The following is an 18,162-nucleotide window of genomic DNA, read 5'->3' as shown; positions in this document are numbered from 1 at the left end:
AAAAATCAACTTCTATAAATGCAACCTAATTTCATAGTGTAGACATAGCCTATGACACTGTTATAGGCCCCACTCAGTGGATTCTTATTAACAGCTTTGGCAGTCACCTTTGGCTATAGGACATGGATGCTAATGGTGAGACGTTTGTCCTGTAACGTACAAAGTAAGGTTGTGAATGTTTTGAACCCTCTCAGAGAGCTTAGAAGAGTACAGGCGATACACTGATGGGGCAAGATTCTAATAATCAATTGCTATCTCACCTTACTCACCAAAATAGCTTCTGGTGATGGTTAGAGAAAGAGCCCTGTGATCTAGAACGTGAGCCCCAGGGATTTGACTAAGTTGCCAAATACAGCCTTTTTGTACGAAAGCCTGCTCAGCTGCTGGCTTTCCTCCTCACAATGGAGTGTGACTGGAATATCAGAGCCATTTTTCTTCACTGGTTAGATCACTATGCTGAGAAATAGCCTTTCAGCTATGTTGAAGGAGGATTGATGGATTCTTTTGAAAACTATAGTCTCTTGGTAAATAGCTTTGACAATCACTGTGACGCAGGATACCTGAGTTCTGTTCCTTGTTCTGTCACTTATTTGCTGGGTGACAATGGATAAATCACTTCTTCCCCCCACTAACCTACCTCATGTGAGTGTTTTGAGGTTACATTCGTTCATGTTTGGGAAGTGTTTTGAGTTCTTTGGCTGGGAGATGCTGTAAAAATGAAAAGGTTTATTATATCCTTAGTCAGAAAGATGCTAGGTCCCACAATCATACCCTAGCTGGAATATTTGTCATACTTTATTTGTATACAAAGAGAGAAGAGGTTTCATTGCACAGTATCCTTATAACATGGAAATTCTTGGATTCCAAGGCTAGAAGGGACCATTGTGGTCATCTAGTCTGACCAACTATATCGCACAGGCCACACAACTTCCCCCAAATAATTCCTAGGGCGTAACTTCTGATCTTAATTTAAAAACTCATCACTGATGGAGAATCCACCATGCCCCTCAGTAGAGTGTTCCAGTGATTAATTACTCTATCTTTTAAAAAAGTATCCCGTATTTCCAGTCTGAATTGGTCTAGCTCAGTGGTTCTCAAACTGTGGGTCGAGACCCCTAAGTGGGTCACAACCCCATTTTAATGGGGTTGCCAGGGCTAAGGTCAGGGGCCAAAGACCAAGACCAAGCCCCACTGTCGGGGGCTGAAGACCGAGCCCCATTGCCCAGGGTCAAAGCTGAAGCCTAAATCCCATTGTCTGGGTCCGAAGCCCAAGGACTTCATCCCTTAGTGGCGGGGCTCAGATCACAGGCCCCCCACCTGGGGCTGAAGCCCTTGGGCTTGGGCTTTGGTCCCTCCACCTGGGGTTGTGAAGCAATTTTTGTTATCAGAAGAAGGGTCACAGTGCAATGAAGTTTGAGAACCCCGGTCTAGCTTCAACTTCCAGCCACTGGATCACATTTCTTTGCTTGACTGAAGAGCCCTCTTATCAGAGATCTGTTCTCCAGGTAGATATAATGAGCTCAATGGAGAGCTGGTCTGAATCAGAGCACTAAAGAGAGGCAGATGCCATCTAGAGGCCAAATTGTGTTTTATCTCAATCAGTTGGGGTAAAGCGGAAATTAGTTAAGTGATGAGTAATCACAAGTAAATCAGAGTTAGTTGTTTTAGGAGGAACTACTACTTAATCTTACACTGTAAACTAGTAAGGTTATCTACTGTATATTAACTACTATTATCCTAATTAAATTCACTTTCTAGGTAACAATTTACATGTATGAAATAAAAGAATTTTGAATTAGAAAATACAATGCACTAGAACATAAACCCTGTCATTGTATGTTCCTGTAGCAAAGTGATACTCACTGGCGCGGCACCTCCTGCTGGTCGTCCTGGGAATTAGCTCAACCCCAGCTTTGGATCACCCTCTGCTGGCCAGTGCGTCACCTGCCGCTGGCCCCATGTCCCTCCTGTATTCCAGTGCCCTTTACCTCAGGGTTCTGCCCCAGCAGTACCCCCACGCTCTGGGTCTCCCCTTCCAGGGGAACCCCCAACCCTCTAAACCCATCTTGCCTCAGTGGCTACTTCCAGTCATCATCTAGCCCCCGCTCCCTGGGGCAGACTGCAGTCTGTAATGGCCATTCATGATTGGCAAGGGGGTTGGACCAGCTGCCTCTGCCTAAGCCCGGGCTGCACCTCTGCAACCCCTGTACTGGCTTTGGCCTTTAGCAAGGCCCGCAGCCTGGGGATTTGCCAGGCTGGAGCTCCCCAGCTCCTCTTGCCTTTCCCCAGCCCTGCTCTACTCAGTATCCTGAGCTCCCCGGCAGCCGGGTCCTTCTCTCTCCACAGCTTGAGAGCGACTCCCTGCCTTCTCCCGAGAAGTCCTTCTTATACTGGCCCAGCCGGGCCCTGATTGGCTGCCTCAAGCCCGCCCATGATTGGCTCCCTGGGGCAGTCCTTTCCCAGGGCTGTTTTAACCCCTTCAGGGTCGGAGCGGGGTGACTGCCCCGCTACAGTTCCCTTTTCAGTTTCTTGGTTGCCAACCTCTGTAAGCGCAAAGTTTGGAGGGAAAGTTCTTAGGATGTTTAGTTACATCTTGAGCGACAACTCTGGTGCAATCTTTGTTTACTGTTTTGATTTCCAGCATAAGTACACACATCTATTCCTTGATGTGATCTGTTGGCTTCTTGACTGAACAGTTATCCTTCTGCTCCTTTCTGGTTTACAGTCCCTTTGCTCTTTGGCAATTTCTCTATTCCGGTCACTTCACCTTGTATACCTTAAGATGCTGTCCAGATGTTCTTACAGACCTTACTATTTCCTTACTATTTTTCTCTGAAAACATCCACTCAATGTGCAGTGGCAGTCAAAAAAGTGAACAGAATGTTGGGAATCATTAAGAAAGGGATAAATAATAAGACAGAAAATATCATATTGCCGCTATATAAATCCATGGTATGCCCACATCTTGAATACCGCATGCAGATGTGGTCGCCCCATCTCAAAAAAGATATATTAGAATTGGAAAAAGTTCAGAAAAAGGCAACAAAAATGATTAGGGGTATGGAGCGTCTGCCATCTGAGGAGAGAGTAATAAGACTGGGACTTTTCAGCTTGGAAAAAAGACGACTAAGGAGGGAAACTTCTCCTTAGTGTCCGTAACTCTGCTTGCTATGGAGTTTGCCTTTTTCCCTTTGCTTTCTTTATCAATTTTCTACAATTCCTAGTTTCTGATTTATATTCATCACTTTCAATTTCCCCATCTCCCCCACACAATTCCCCATTATCATTCAGATTTTTTTGATTGAATTCTTTCTCCACACTGATTTGGCTCATAATTATTTTGAGCTTTGTAAAATTGGGACTTTTAAAGCACCTAAGCTATGTATTACTGGTTTGGACTGTATTCTCTTTGCACATTACAAATGTGATCAAGTCATGATCATTTGTACCTAATCTACCATTAATTTTTAGTTCTGTGATCAATTCCTCTTTATCTGTCAAGACTAGGTCTAATATAGAATTCCTCTGTGTTGTTTGCAACACTTTTTGTGTTAGGAAATTGAAATATCTCATAATGCTCTGTAAAACCTCATTTCTGCTATAACAGAATTAGGCAGACTGCAGAGTTGAAGACCTGAGGGACACTCATTTCTTCTTTGTCTCCATGCAACCACTGGGAACCAAGGCAAAGATTTCCAAAGCTATTAACCACCATCTGTCTACACTTTCCTTGCATTTTAAGATGTTTCTGCATTAAATCCTATTAGCATGATTTAATTAAAAGCATTTGATGTCCAGATAGCAGGTACAACAGTAACACTTCCCAAAACTGCTAAGGTGAGAAAAAGACTGTATTATCACAATACAAGCTTCTCTCTCACAGCTCCACCAATGGACCTCCTTTATCAACTAGAACAGCCCCTTGCTGATATATTTCCGCATCCACCAGCCTCCAGCAAGCTCTGCCACCATACCTCAGTCCTGACAAAAAATAACCTCTGCTATCCTATTCTTGGGCCTTCCTTCCCCAGTACCTCTACCAATGCATCTCAGATCCTGACTGGCAGCAACCCTGCTATTACTATCATGTTCCCCTAATTCTGGCAATTGTTTCTAGCTCCTCATTCTTTAGCTGCAATACCCTTTGCAGTTCTAATGCTGGATCTCCCACAAAGCTTTGCTAGTTCACCCTAACCTTACCATGCAACATATGTGCTCCTTCAGTCCAGCGTGTCTCAGACACAAAAGGCAGGTCATGGCAAATTGTAGGATAATTTTGACAGTGACAAATGTTCTCCAAGAAGAGATAAGTAGCTGGCTTTGGTTTTGGACAGAGGGCAAGTCTGAACCTAACCGTCCAGGAGTGAAAGGCTAATGCCTGATGAACTTATTCTGTTAGTCTTCTCTTATTTCATTTAGATTAAAATAATTTTTTAAATGCCCAAACAGAAAGCTAACAATTAATTAGATTTGCAATTGTAAGTGATACCATACAGCAGCAAAAATATCATATACAAATAATTAATTAGCCCAACCAGGCAATAAATCAAAGCTGCAGAACAGACCCCCTTCCCTAACCCACCCAAACACTCCCCAAAATGCTGTAAAATAAATTTATTTTGCAGCATGCCGAGAAAGTCATCAAGTTTGGGCTGTTTTGTATTAATGCAGGAACCATGTTCCAGAGTCCCAGAACTCTCACAGAGGATACCCTGCTGGCAGCACCCTCTCTTTCAGTAGCATCCAGTAACAGTACTGCATCTTTAAGAGTTCAAGAATCAGTCGATCATTTTTAGGAAGTTAGCTGGACAAGTACCTTTTTTGGTGGTGTAAATTCTCAATAGTCCTACCGTCCCTTTGGGACTGATTCTCTGCTTCCCTGCATCGTGTGTAAAAAGGCCCTTTTTGTTTTCTTTCATAAACATTTGCTGACAGGGTTGTCCTCTCAACCACTCCTGAAGAATCTCCTGTGCTTGAGCATTATAGCTGAATTCATTAATACTTTTGACCCAACAAAGGCACAGAAACTCTCAGAAGTGCGGAATTTTACTGTATTGCCTTGGGCTATAGGGTGATCAGTGGTTTGGCAGTGAGGGTAAAATGGTATTGAGCATTTCCATGGTTTGTACCATTAAGCTCAGACTTTACCAGGAATTTGAGGATCTTACTGTAATACTATTACTTTTTTCTGATTTACCAAAAACCAGCCAGTGTAAATTCCTTTGGTTTTCCCAGTACACCATTAGCTCAGTAGTTCTTACCATTCTATTCTCCACTATTTTCTTCTTGGAAAGACAGACCAGCTGAAACACTGCAGTACAAATTAAAATAATGATAGCGATGAAGCCTTAGATTTAAAAGAAAAATGAAGGATCTGTATGTGGTTCACAAAAATGTTTGACAAATTTTTGGTGTCTCCTTCCCTTGATAGGAACCCTGATGGAGATGTCAGCCCCTGGTGCTACATTGCAGAGTGTGAGGATGGAGTGTATTGGAAATACTGTGAGATTCCAGCTTGCCGAAGTAAGAGAAAACATTATTCCAGGCCTGATTTACTCTTCCGTAGAGATTGACAGTCACGTGACAGTAGGTGATGGTTTAGTAACATTCACTAATGGGATCTAGAATAAAATCAAACAGCTTTTTTTATCCACTTGTGACCTAAGCAAAATTTTCAATGCTGTGCTGCAGAGCTAAAGGCAAACTCACTACACCCTCCATACCCCATCCACAGGCATAACTACTGAATTATGTTATTTACAGTAAAATACAGTACAGGGATTAGCTCCAAATTTATGAAGTGCTACTAGTTTCCGATAAATGTAGAAATGTTTGTTTATTAAAAATAAAAAGTGACTAAATAACAAATAGGAAAGTATAAAAGTTCAAAAAACAAAAAAATTTAAAAAACAGCTGTTCATTATCACGGTCCTTAATGTAGTGTACTTATCTTAGAGAGAGTTTTTCCATAGTGCCTGTCAACACACGCCAAAATTTTCATACCTGAGTGCCTAAAGTTATGTGCTTAAGAGCCAAATTTTCAAAACTCTCTGGCTAAATTATGAACTGAAATCCCCTAGATGCATTTGCTAACAAGTACTTACAGCCAAATCCTTAGGCACCAATCCTGCATAGATGTTTTAACTTTACATGTGAGCAATCTCACTGGTTTCAAGGGGACTACTTATGTGTGTATGTGTAATCGAGTGAGTCGGGCCTCTACCCTGCCGGAGGCGGAGGGGAGCCACGCCGACTCACTGCGGTCGAAATCAATAGCCGGTCAGTTCAGGGAGCCCAGGCCCCCGGTGGCAGGGGCTGGGCCAACAGCAGTTCAGGGAGCCCAGGCCCCCGGTGGCAGGGGCTGGGCCAACAGCAGTTCAGGGAGCCCAGGCCCCCGGTGGCAGGGGCTGGGCCAACAGCAGTTCAGGGAGCCCAGGCCCCCGGTGGCAGGGGCTGGGCCAACAGCAGTTCAGGGAGCCCAGGCCCCCGGTGGCAGGGGCTGGGCCAACAGCAGTAGCTCAAGCCCCCTTTGGAGCTGGGGCTGCGCAGGCAAGTAGGCAAAGGGGGCCCAGGTTCCTACCTGAGCCTTGGGTGAGGGGGAAGCCTGCCACCCGTGTGTAGGGGTGGCAGGGGGGGACGCAGGCCCACCCACTCCACTGCGTCCCAGCCCGGGGCCCTAGCAGCGAGGACTCTCGCTGCCGGTCAGTGGGGTATCCTGACCGAAACACACTGCCATGGGCTCACAGGCCTCTGTAGCCTGACTGGGGTCGGCTACCCCCGGGCTACTTCCAAGGTCCCCCTCAGGGCCTACCTCGTCCGTGGGGCTGGGTTCAGGCCAGTCCACCAGCATCGGCTCCTCGGTGGCGGGGCTGGAGGGCTGGTTCGGTAGCTCCTCCCCGGGATAGCTGGCACGGGGCAGACTTGACTCCTCCTCGGGGCCGCTGGTCCGGGGCCGGCTGGGCCAGTCCTTTTCTGGGTACCGGGTCCGGGGCAGGCTGGGCCAGTCCTCCTCGGGGTAACAGGTCCGGGGCAGGCTGGGCCAGTCCTCCTCGGGGTACCTGGTGAAAGGGAGGCTAGACCGGCGTGGGGCGTTAGCAGGCGGTTCGCGGTCTGCCGGTGTCTCCCAGGCAGGAGCTCGGTCCGGGACGTCTGCTCTCTCCGGGCGGCTGGCTCCTACTGAGCTTTGGTGGCGGGTTTTTATACTTCCGGGTCGGGGCCGTGACCTCGGAGGGGCGGGCCCCGGACCCGGAAGCTCCGCCCACGCTGGGGATGGAAGCTGCTCTACCCTGCCGGAGGCGGAGGGGAGCCACGCCTCACTACAGTATGTTAAGCATGTGCATTATGTATTTGCAGGCTCAGAGCTTTTGTCCTTACTCAAACACACTTCCAGTTTGAGACTGAGTAAAAACTATGTGAGTACAATATGATTTGGATCTTGCTCACCACTACCTCTTATAGGTATGAGAGGATAGTATATGCAGGTTAGACAACTAAATTTAAAAATTTGCCCTTAAGGTAAAAGGGCATTTTTATTTAGATGACTAAGTGTGGATTTAGGAGCCTAACTTCAGAAAAGTAGGAATGAAAGTTTTGTTCTTAGTTTCTAATTTAGAGTCACGATGCATGATCCATAGTGGATTTTACTCATCACCTATCCAAGATACCAGAAGCTCTTCCAGCTCAAAGTGACTCTCTGAATTTTAGGGTACTTTCTTGATTTAAAGTGGGACATCTGTGTTTTCTTTAAAGCCCATAGATCCTAGCAAATTATCTGGATTTGGCTCTAATAAAAAATAAGTTGGAAAGCAAATTTTCTGCCCATTTGTTCCACACAAAGAAAGCTTTTCAGTACTAGACCCAGTCATTTTCTCTGTGGTGGGGAACAGAGGGTTTAAATTTGGACATTTTTATTTGCACAGATAATCCCAGATTTACATTTACAAAATGTCCTTTTGACCAGTAGTAGCTGCTTCAAGCTTTGCATTGAAACCAGATACTAGAAAAAGGAATTGCAGCAATTTAGAACAAACCGTACATTGCAAGCCCCTCCAAGTCTTAATGCAAACCTGATGATTTGTGCAGTTGTTTAAGGAGGAAGAGCTTGTTTCTTCCCTCCTTTTTCTGTTTTGAGCAGGCCTGAAGATAAGTCTCAGGCACACTGCAACTAGATTTGAAAAATACACCGTCAGGATTTGGGTACCTTGGTGGAGGGATAGAGAAATTGGATGTGGAAATTCTTATTGATTGATCAATTTTTAGAAAACTAATGAGCCTGTGTTTTAAGCAGCCAGCTGTGTAGCTGTATTCAATGCCTGATGAGACAAAGAATTTCTGGTAGTGTGATTTAACATAGCTTAGGACAGGTGGAATACAGGCAACATCAAGCCTTGGTAATTGCTTGGAGGGACTTGTGTAGTATTACTCCCATTTACAGATCACTATAACTAATTCCAAATCTATTGTTACAGTTTTTTCATGGAGATAATTACACAATATTTCAAGCCCAACAATATTTATGGTTAGTACCATGTGTCATGGAGAAGTATGTATTGATATGGTACATTCATAAGTATGCCATATAGAAGCAGCACTATTAAATGGAAATAAATGCTTATAGTAAAAAATGGCAGTAGTGATGGTTCCAGAGTGTGCCTGGTCTCTCTCTCTCTCTCTCTATCCCCCACCTCTTCATTATGGCATGAACTTGTAAGAGGCTTGGAAATTGGTGTGATTAATTCAAAGGAGAAAAGAGCAAATGTCAGCGTTAATTGTGTGAGTGCTTAAGGAAGGACAGGTTCTTGTCATATGGAGAAGAACTGAGAGAAGATAGTAACTGCTTCTAAATCCTTCAGACAATATGCTTTGACGTGGCAGTAGCTTGATTGTGTTTCTTTCTCCTTGGTAATAGAATTACTATGAAATTCAAGAGAGAGACCAAATTACAGCAGATCACACTAGTTAACCAAATCGGGGTCACCTCAGTCCATCCCTCCAAATCGTCTCGCCAAATATATGGGGTTGCTGAATAGGGCCGGATTAACTTTTTGTGGGCCCAGTGCCAAACATATTTGTGGCCCCCCCTCCCCCTCCCCCGGGGAATGATTGTAAAAGGGGCTAGGGGCAAAAGCACAGTGGGGCAGGAGCTAGTGTTGGTTCCTGGAGCAAGGGAGGGGCCAGGGGTAAACTGCAAGCACAGCAGGGCTGGGGAGGGGGTAAACAGGATCTTCTAACCGGACACTCAGCTCCCGTTTCCTACTGGAGTTTCCAGTCTAAAACTGGACACCTGGCAACAGGGCTGCCAGAAAAGCTTGGGGGCGGGGGAGGGCAAACAATCATTTTTAAAAGTGAGAGGGCTAAGCCTTAAAGGGGGGAGGGGGAGCAAGTGGTGGGCGGGCTAGGGAGTGGAGAGGCGCTAGTGGGCAGGGCCATGTCTGCTGTACTGCCCAGGTAGGTTGGCGACTGTGGGGCTCAGCTGACACAGTATCCTCAGCCCAGGTGACGTGACAGCCAGTGGTGGATTTAGAGTTAGTGGGGCCCCCCGGCCCTGTGCTCAGCTTCATCCTTGGGACCCAGCCAAGAAAAAGAACATTCTCTCTAATCTCCCCCAGACCCCCTTTTTCATTCTTTTTTTCTTCATCCTCCTCCTATAAGTAATAGCAAGTAAATGAAAATAAAGTGAGGTACCTTGATTGTTCTTGTAGTCTAACTTATTTTTCCACAGACCATTTGAAAATCACAGAAGGTCTCGATGGACCACTTAATGATCTTTCCAAATATTGTAAAAAGATGTTGGGGTGCGGGGTCTGGCCAGGAGCTAGGGAGCTCAGGGTTGGGGCAGAAGGTTGGGGTGTGGAGCGCTTACCTGGGGCAGCTCCTGTTTGGTGCTTAGGATGGGGGTGGGGATGTGGGGGGTGCAGGAGTCAGGGCTGGGGAGGTATGAGGGAGGTGCAGGGGTCAGGGCAGGGGGCTGAGTGTGTGTGAGGGGGGTGCAGGGGTCAGGGCAGGGGGCTGGGTATGTGTGGGGGTTCAGGAGTCAGGGCAGAAGGCTGTGGGGGTGCAGGGATCAGGGCAGGGGGTACATGAGGGGGTGCCGGGGTCAGGGTGGGCAGAGGGCTAGGGGTATGGGCTGGGGTTGTGGGGGTGTTCACGGCAAGGGGCTGGAGGGGGTATGCCCCAATTCCAGCCCCTTCCCCAAGGCCCTGCCCCTGCCTCTTCTCCTCCCTGGAGAGGGCGAGCATGCTGTGTATCCGCTCTTCCCCCTCCCTCCTGCCAGCAAACAGCTGATCGGCGGCAGGGAGAGGGAGAGGGGGAGGGGAGGGAATGTAGCACCCTCCGGGGAAGAGGTGGGGGAGGTAAATGGTAAATCCGGTACTGTTGCTGAAGAAAGCACGTGGACAGCATGGCAGCTTTTCTCATCTCAGTTTCATTTCATTGGTGGAAATGTAATTCCTTGGTGTGTGTCACATAGTCTAACACAGAAATTGGCGGAGTGGTGAATAATGGTGGGACAGGTCAGTTATATAGACAGATATGGATCACTTGGTATGATGGGCTCATTTGAATAACATGCATTTTAACACTGCAACATCTAAGAACAAAGAATGTAGGCCACACTTACAAGATGTGAGACAGTATACTGTAATGCAGTGACACTGAAAAGGAGCAGTCAGAGAAGACAAGGTCACTGCGGAGAAGCTAAATGAATTATTTACATTGGTCTTCACTGCAGAGGATGTGAGGGAGACTCCCACACCTGAGCCATTCTTCTTAGGTGACAAATCTGAGGAACTGTCCCAGATTGAGGTGTCAGTAGAGAAAGCTTTGGAGCAAATTGATAAATTAAACAGTAATAAGTCACCAGAACCAGATGGTCTTCTTTCAGGAGTTCTAGTGGAACTCAAATATGAAATTGCAGCACTACTAACTGTGGTTTGTAACCTATCACTTAAATCAGCATCTGTACCAGATGACTGAAGGATAGCTAATGTGATGCCAATTTTTAAAAAGGGCTCCAGAGGTGATCCCAGCAATTACTGGCCAGTAAGCCTGACTTCAGTACCGGGCAAACTGGTTGAAACTTAGTAAAGAACAGAATTATCAGACACATAGATGAACACGTTTTGTTGGGACACAGTCAACACAGCTATAACAGGGTTCAAAAAAGAATTAGGTAAGTTCATGGATGATAGGTCCATCAATGGCTATTAGCCAATATGGTCAGGGATGCAACCCCATGCTCTGGGTGTCCCTAAGCCTCTGATTGCCAGATGCTGGGACTGAATGATAGGGGATGGATCATTTGATAATTGCCATGTTTTGTTCATTCCCTCTGAAGCATCTGGCATTGGCCACTGTCGGAAGACGAGATACGGGGCTGGATGCTCAGTTCCCTCTAAGCTGCACGGCCATGCAGCTGCCTATTAAGCGCTGCACAGACGCTCAGGGCTGCGGCAGGGAGAGATGCCGCTCCCCAAGCTCCAGACCTGCCATGGTGCCCCTCTCCCTGTCCCCGACCTAGCTCAGCTGTGGCCGGGGGACAAGCGCCCCTACCCCGACCCAGCCCAGCACCGAACCTGCCGTGGCCAGGGGACAGGCACCCATCCCCCAACCCAGCCTGACCTAGACCTGCCACAGCGGGGAGAGGCGCCTTACCCCCAGGTGCTGCTGCAGGGAGAGTGAGGTGGGGAGGAGTCCTCTCTCCCCATCGTAGCCCCAGGGAGCCCCACTGCACCCCAATCCCCTTATGCCCAGCCCCACCCCCAGAGCCCACACCCCAAGCCAGAGCCCTCATCCCTTTGCACCCCAACTCTCAGTTCCAGCCCTGAGCCCCCTCCAACACTCCAAATGTCTCGGCCCCACCCCGCCACATGAATTTTGTTATGTGCACCAATATGGAAGTAATGTGTCACACATTACTTCCATATTGGTGCACATAACAAAATTCATTCTGCACATGGGTGAGAAAAATTAGAGGGACCACTGGCTGGATGGACCATTGGTTTGACCCAGTATGACCATTCTTATGTTTTTAGGGGTCAGGGTAGATAGTTAATTGAACATGAGCTCCAAGTCCAATGCTGTGGCTAAAAGGCTCATCGCAATCCTGAAATCATGGAAACTAGACAAATTGAAACTAAAAATAGATGCCAATTTTTAATGGTGAGGGTAAATAACCCATGGAACCTACCTAGGAACATGATGAATTTTGTATCGCTTTAAATCAAGACTGACTATCTTTCTAAAAGCTATGCTCCTGCTCTAACAGGAGTTATGGTCCTGATGCAGACTTTCTGTAGCCTGTGTTATGCAGGAGGTCACATTAGATTAGCATAATGGTCCTGTCTGGCCTTAAAAATCTATGAATCTTTATCTGATGGTCTTGTACCACCAGTAATACCTACTGTGAATGAGCCTGACTACAAATCCCAAAAGTCAAGACTCTGTAGTCTGTCTGTCATTTTATCAACCACATTTGCTTTTTAGCTAGCACTGTTTGGTTGTTGTCTGTTGTGATGTCCCAATTAATTCTTATGTAAAAGAAGTGGACCAGTTTGACCTCCCATTACATTTATTAGCTTCTCTAATTGGTAGAGACACAAATTCATGCTGGAAGAACTAAGAATGACACTTGTTTAACATCTGAAATTGAGTTGCTTTAGTCATTCAGGCCCTGTCTACACTAGGGCAATGATGCAAAGTTTCCACCCATTCCCTAATGTAGCTAGGGCCTCACAATGCAGGGATGGTCTTCATTAATGATGCATAACTTTACAGTGTTTCTCAATATAAGCAATTCTTTGCATTATGCTTGCAGCTGTCAGTGCATGTTAGATCATCAGAAAAACTGTCACATATTGGTGTTTACCTTGGGAGTCTCACACCACTTCATCCCAATACAATATAAACAAGTGTATATTAAAAAGGTACTTTCAAACAATTGCAATTTGCTAAAATAGAGACACTGTACTAAGAACCACGTTCTGTGATCTGTCACTTAGCCACTACAGATTTGGTAAAAAAACATTGTTTCCAAATCAGAGTCCCCAGGGGAAAACACACAGCCTTGTGTGTTGTTATTTCCATATCGAACACTCTGTGGTGACCCTACCACAGCAATTCAATGGTAGCCTATGGCTGGGGGGGAACCCCAATGACAACCATAGATTGGATGGTCATACTAAAATGATATTTGACACGTAGGGCTCTGTTCTTCAAAGGGCCGAGCACTGAGATCCCAAAGCATTTCAGTGTACGAGAAGCAAATGATAGTCCCACTGAATTCAGTAAGACTCCTCACATGCTTCTAGTTAAGAATATGCTTAAGTGGTTTGCTGGATTGGGGCCAGAATGCTCAGCACCTTGAGGAATTGAAGCCTCATTTAGGATTAACTGCCCAGTCCTAGACTAGATTGATGCCTCTCAATGAGCCACAGTTGGCTCCAAATCCATCACATTCCTTTTGTTTGTCAGAGATTGGAGTGCTGAGGTATGATAGGACCCTACAGGGGGCTCCCTAGCTATACAATGTTACCCTAGTGGCATGTTTGTTTTTTGTTTTTTAGTTAGAGAATTTAATAATTTACCAACCGGGAGGGTCCCACCATTAAAGCTAACTCAAAGCATATTTTTAATGTGCTGTTTTAGGAATTCCCAAAGTCCCATGGGTGAAGTGGGCTAGGATGGTATTACAGAAAGTAGTTGTTGGACAATGTAATAATGCACCCTACAGAAATTTGAGCGGTCTCTGCAGGTGTTCTGTCAATCTGGACTCAGGTGGAGAAGAGCTCCAGGTGAAAATTACCTATGATACATTAATTCAGACAGTATCTTGAAGTCTCAGTAATTATATGTTCATTGCTGCAAGCTTGATTGGTGCATGGTACTTCATAGCCCTAGCTAGTGTACTTATCTATATACAGCATTAACACTGGAAACTTTAGCTGTATTTTAAGACTTAAAACAGTATTTTTTATGAACACTAGACCAGAGCAGCATTAATTACTCAAACAAAACTATACATACTAGAATGTTCTTCTCCCCAAATCTCCTGTTTTCTTAATCTCTCTCCTATAGTGAAACATACTAGACATAGACATAATTGTTTTTGTGAAGAATATGGCAATATAAAATTCAGTATATTCATTAATCACTAACAGCTACACTAAACCAGCCCCTACAAATTAAGAAGTGTTCATCCTTTGCCTTCTGTTTTTTACTTGTATTCATCCCTTTCTGCCTTACTGTCATGTAGCTTTGCTCCGCTTGTGTCAGCATTAAACTTACTATATACTGCCTCTTTTGTGTCTGGTGTTTGATCAGGTCCAAAGAATATAAAGTTTCAATGTTTTGTTACCTGAATAATTACTGGATTGACATGCTCTTGTCAGTTTTTGTGGGACCTGGAATGTTTTCATCTGTTTTTTTTTTTTTTTTTTTTTTGCTTTTACTAATGAATATTAAAAACTCCATGAAGAAACCAGGCATCAATCTGTATTATAGCTGCATCCTAAAACTATATTGTTCCCAGTTTGGCCTGTTATAAGGGATTTGTAAAGTAGATGAATCAGTGTTTCTTTGGACTCATTGAGATGGCAACAAGAAAACTAGAATAAAAATGTCTTATTGTCTGCACATTATGCAAACAACAAACGAGGGTTCCACTCTTCAGCAGAGAGAACTCTGCACCATGGACACTGGGGCTCAGTCTAACTTATGTATCTATTTATCTCTATCAGCATCCTTAAAGCATAGAAAGCTATTGTGCAGCCCAGCACTGACATTTTTTATCATTAATCTAATAGTACTGGTAGGTCTGGGCCTTGTGTCAGGAATGTCAGACTCCTGGCATTAAGGGGTTAAACAAAAACACCTGCACTTATGAGCCCTTCCGAAAGACAAATTGAACTGACTTATCTCTATTCTACTCCGGCTTTGTCTCTCTTTAGTATATTACTCTTGCAACAATGGCTCCAGCTGCAATGGAAACTCATGTTACCATTTTCCCAAGTCATGGAAGGGCTCAAATGCCTCTACTCTCAGGGGCGGCTTTAGGCACCAGCAAAGCAAGCAGGTGCTTGGGGCAGCCCATTTGCAGGGGCGGCAGCCGGCAGGGATCCAGCATGGGAGCTGAGAACCAGCAGGGGGCCCTGGGAGCTATAGTTCCTTGGTTAGCTCACTGCCTATAGAGCCAGCCCTGGAGCAGGGAAAGAACTACATTTCCCAGCATTGCCTTGGCCGCTATCAACAGGAAAAGGAGGGGGAGGGAGTATTGTAGCTGAAACCTCATGCTGCAGCTTGCTGCGAATGGAGAGCTCACTGCTAGAATGGGTTTCAGAGTAGCAGCCGTGTTAGTCTGTATCCGCAAAAAGAACAGGAGTACTTGTGGCACCTTAGAGACTAACAAATTTATTAGAGCATAAGCTTTCGTGGGCTACAGCCCACTTCTTCGGATGCATATAGAGTGGAACATATATTGAGGAGATATATATACACACATACAGAGAGCATGAACAGGTGGGAGTTGTCTTACCAACTCTGAGAGGCCAATTAAGTAAGAGAAAAAAACTTTTGAAGTGATAATCAAGATAGCTCAGTACAGACAGTTTGATAAGAAGTGTGAGAATACTTACAAGGGGAGATAGATTCAATGTTTGTAATGGCTCAGCCATTCCCAGTCCTTATTCAATCCTGAGTTGATTGTATCTAGTTTGCATATCAATTCCAGCTCAGCAGTCTCTCGTTGGAGTCTGTTTTTGAAGTTTTTCTGTTGTAAGATAGCCACCCGCAGGTCTGTCATTGAATGGCCAGACAGGTTAAAGTGTTCTCCCACTGGTTTTTGAGTATTATGATTCCTGATGTCAGATTTGTGTCCATTAATTCTTTTGCGTAGAGACTGTCCGGTTTGGCCAATGTACATGGCAGAGGGGCATTGCTGGCACATGATGGCATATATCACGTTGGTAGATGTGCAGGTGAACGAGCCTCTGATGGTATGGCTGATGTGATTAGGTCCTATGATGATGTCACTTGAATAGATATGTGGACAGAGTTGGCATCGGGCTTTGTTACAAGGATAGGTTCCTGGGTCAGTGTTTTTGTTCAGTGATGTGTGGTTGCTGGTGAGTATTTGCTTTAGGTTGGGGGGTTGTCTGTAAGCGAGGACAGGTCTGTCTCCCAAGATCTGCGAGAGTAAAGGATCATCTTTCAGGATAGGTTGTAGATCTCTGATGATGCGCTGGAGAGGTTTTAGTTGGGGGCTGAAGGTGACAGCTAGTGGTGTTCTGTTATTTTCTTTGTTGGGCCTGTCTTGTAGGAGGTGACTTCTGGGTACTCGTCTGGCTCTGTCAATCTGTTTTTTCACTTCAGCAGGTGGGTATTGTAGTTTTAAGAATGCTAGAACGGGGTGGCACTGTCAATGGGGAACAAGTGCCAAGGAGTAGAAGGCTTTTGGCCCAGATATCCCCTTCAGAAGACATCCCCTTCAGAAGACATCCCCAGCCTGGATTAGGGATACTGCTGTGACCTCACCTTGCAGCCCCCAAAGAAAGAATTGGGTGGACTAAATGGACAGTGCCCCTCTCTATCTGAAGCCTAGCAAGGGAGGTACATGGATCCCACTAGAATTTAAAATGAAAAGTAAGGGAGGGGAGGCTCTACTGGACCTGGGCAGCTTTAGATACAGTACCAGGCACGTAGGAGGATTTCCACTTCTGAGCCATGGAAGCAGAAATTAACTTCTCCTTTCCAGATTTAGCTAATATTCAGAAAGGGAATCTAGCACCTGCCTTCCAGATTTGAACACCCTCAAAATTCAGGAGTGCTCAAACTCAGTTTGGGCAGCTGTTACCTCATTTCTCCCAAATCAAATATACTGATCCACTGTAACTTGCTGTAGAAAAAGTAGGCTAAAATTGAGCAAGAAATGCTTCCCAGTGGCTATTAGGACTGGAATTGCTATTTTCAACAGCCATTGCCATTTTTTTTTTTTTTTTAGTTTTATTTGTTTAAAAGGAAGACAGTGATATTCCATTGGCAAATTCCCCATAGAAACAAAGAGTGGAACAAAAAAATAATAAAGGCACCTCAACTTTTCCTCATTTATGGAGGAGTCTTATAATATGCATCCAGATATCCTCCAATCACACAAGCTGAAAATTGTTCCACTTTACTGCAGTTCTGTAACCATATGGGAACCAATCCTGTTTGTGTTCTGTGCACATCTAAAATTCCTGCTGAATGACCCGCCCTGGGAGCGAGTTACCAGTGACCCAGGGCTGGGGCGGAAGGAGGGTGCAGTTGGTGGGGGCAGCAGGGGGTGTGGGTGGAGGAGGGGGAGAGCCCAGAGCTGGGGCAGCAGGGGGTGTGTGGGTGGTATGTGGGGAAGGGGGAGCCCAGGACTGGGACAGCAGGGGGGGTGCAGGTGGGGGGAGGCCCAGAGCTGGGGCGGCAGGGGTGTGTGTGGGGGAGCCCAGGGCTGGGGTGGGGTCAGCCAAACATTTCTTTGCTTGGGGTGGCAAAAAACCTAGAGCCGGCCCTGGCTACTCTACTGTATTACTCTGCCAATACTGTGGGCGTGATTAGGTCTGAGTACTGCTGTGCTCTACTGAAGTCAGTACCAGCTAAAGATTTACCTTTTGAAAGTCCCATCTAAAGATGTGGATTGAATAGAAAATATCTGGAGTAAGAGGCATTAGAATCAGGGTCAGTATAAATCAGACACTGAAATCCAGTTTGGATTCTTCTCCCAAAGGACTAATTGGCTGAAGGGAGGTGTCTTATTTGTGATGCTCCATCTCAGTTCTGTGTGAACTGTCAGAGAAAGGACATTGCTACATCCACTCCTGCTAGTTCCTCTATAGTGGGAGTAGCACTTCACAATAGACAGTGTTGAAGACTGCTGAGATATCAAGGCTGTGAACGTGGAGGTGTGGCCCCCAGATCAAGGCCATCAGTACAGTCATCCATCAGAGCAGAGGGCCAGCCTTTTGCCATGTCCTGACTTCAAGCCTAACCTGAGGGGCTCAGGATGCTGGAGGAAGTTAAATGCTGCTGGAGCTTGTTTGACTGATACTACCTTTTCCATAACTTTGTTCAGGCAGGGGGCTGGAAACAGAGTGGTAGTTTGCAAGGCCTCCTGCATAAAGTGCAGACTTGTGCAGAATC

At 45.7% G+C, this 18,162-nt stretch overlaps 1 protein-coding gene across 1 annotated transcript in view; it reads left to right on the top strand.

Moving 5' to 3' along the window:
* Positions 1–18,162, top strand: part of KREMEN1 (kringle containing transmembrane protein 1) — a 63,699-nt gene that overhangs the window by 22,056 nt on the left and 23,481 nt on the right. Inside the window, exon 3 of the mRNA XM_065417885.1 lies at positions 5,432–5,523. Within this exon, the coding sequence (XP_065273957.1) occupies positions 5,432–5,523 (92 nt within the window). The remainder of the gene's footprint in view (positions 1–5,431; positions 5,524–18,162) is intronic.

This window comes from Emys orbicularis, chromosome 16 (assembly GCF_028017835.1).
Source record: "Emys orbicularis isolate rEmyOrb1 chromosome 16, rEmyOrb1.hap1, whole genome shotgun sequence".
Classification (NCBI taxonomy): domain Eukaryota; kingdom Metazoa; phylum Chordata; order Testudines; family Emydidae; genus Emys; species Emys orbicularis.
The sequence above is the reverse complement of the archived record's forward strand: the minus strand, read 5'-3'. Positions and strand labels throughout refer to the sequence as shown.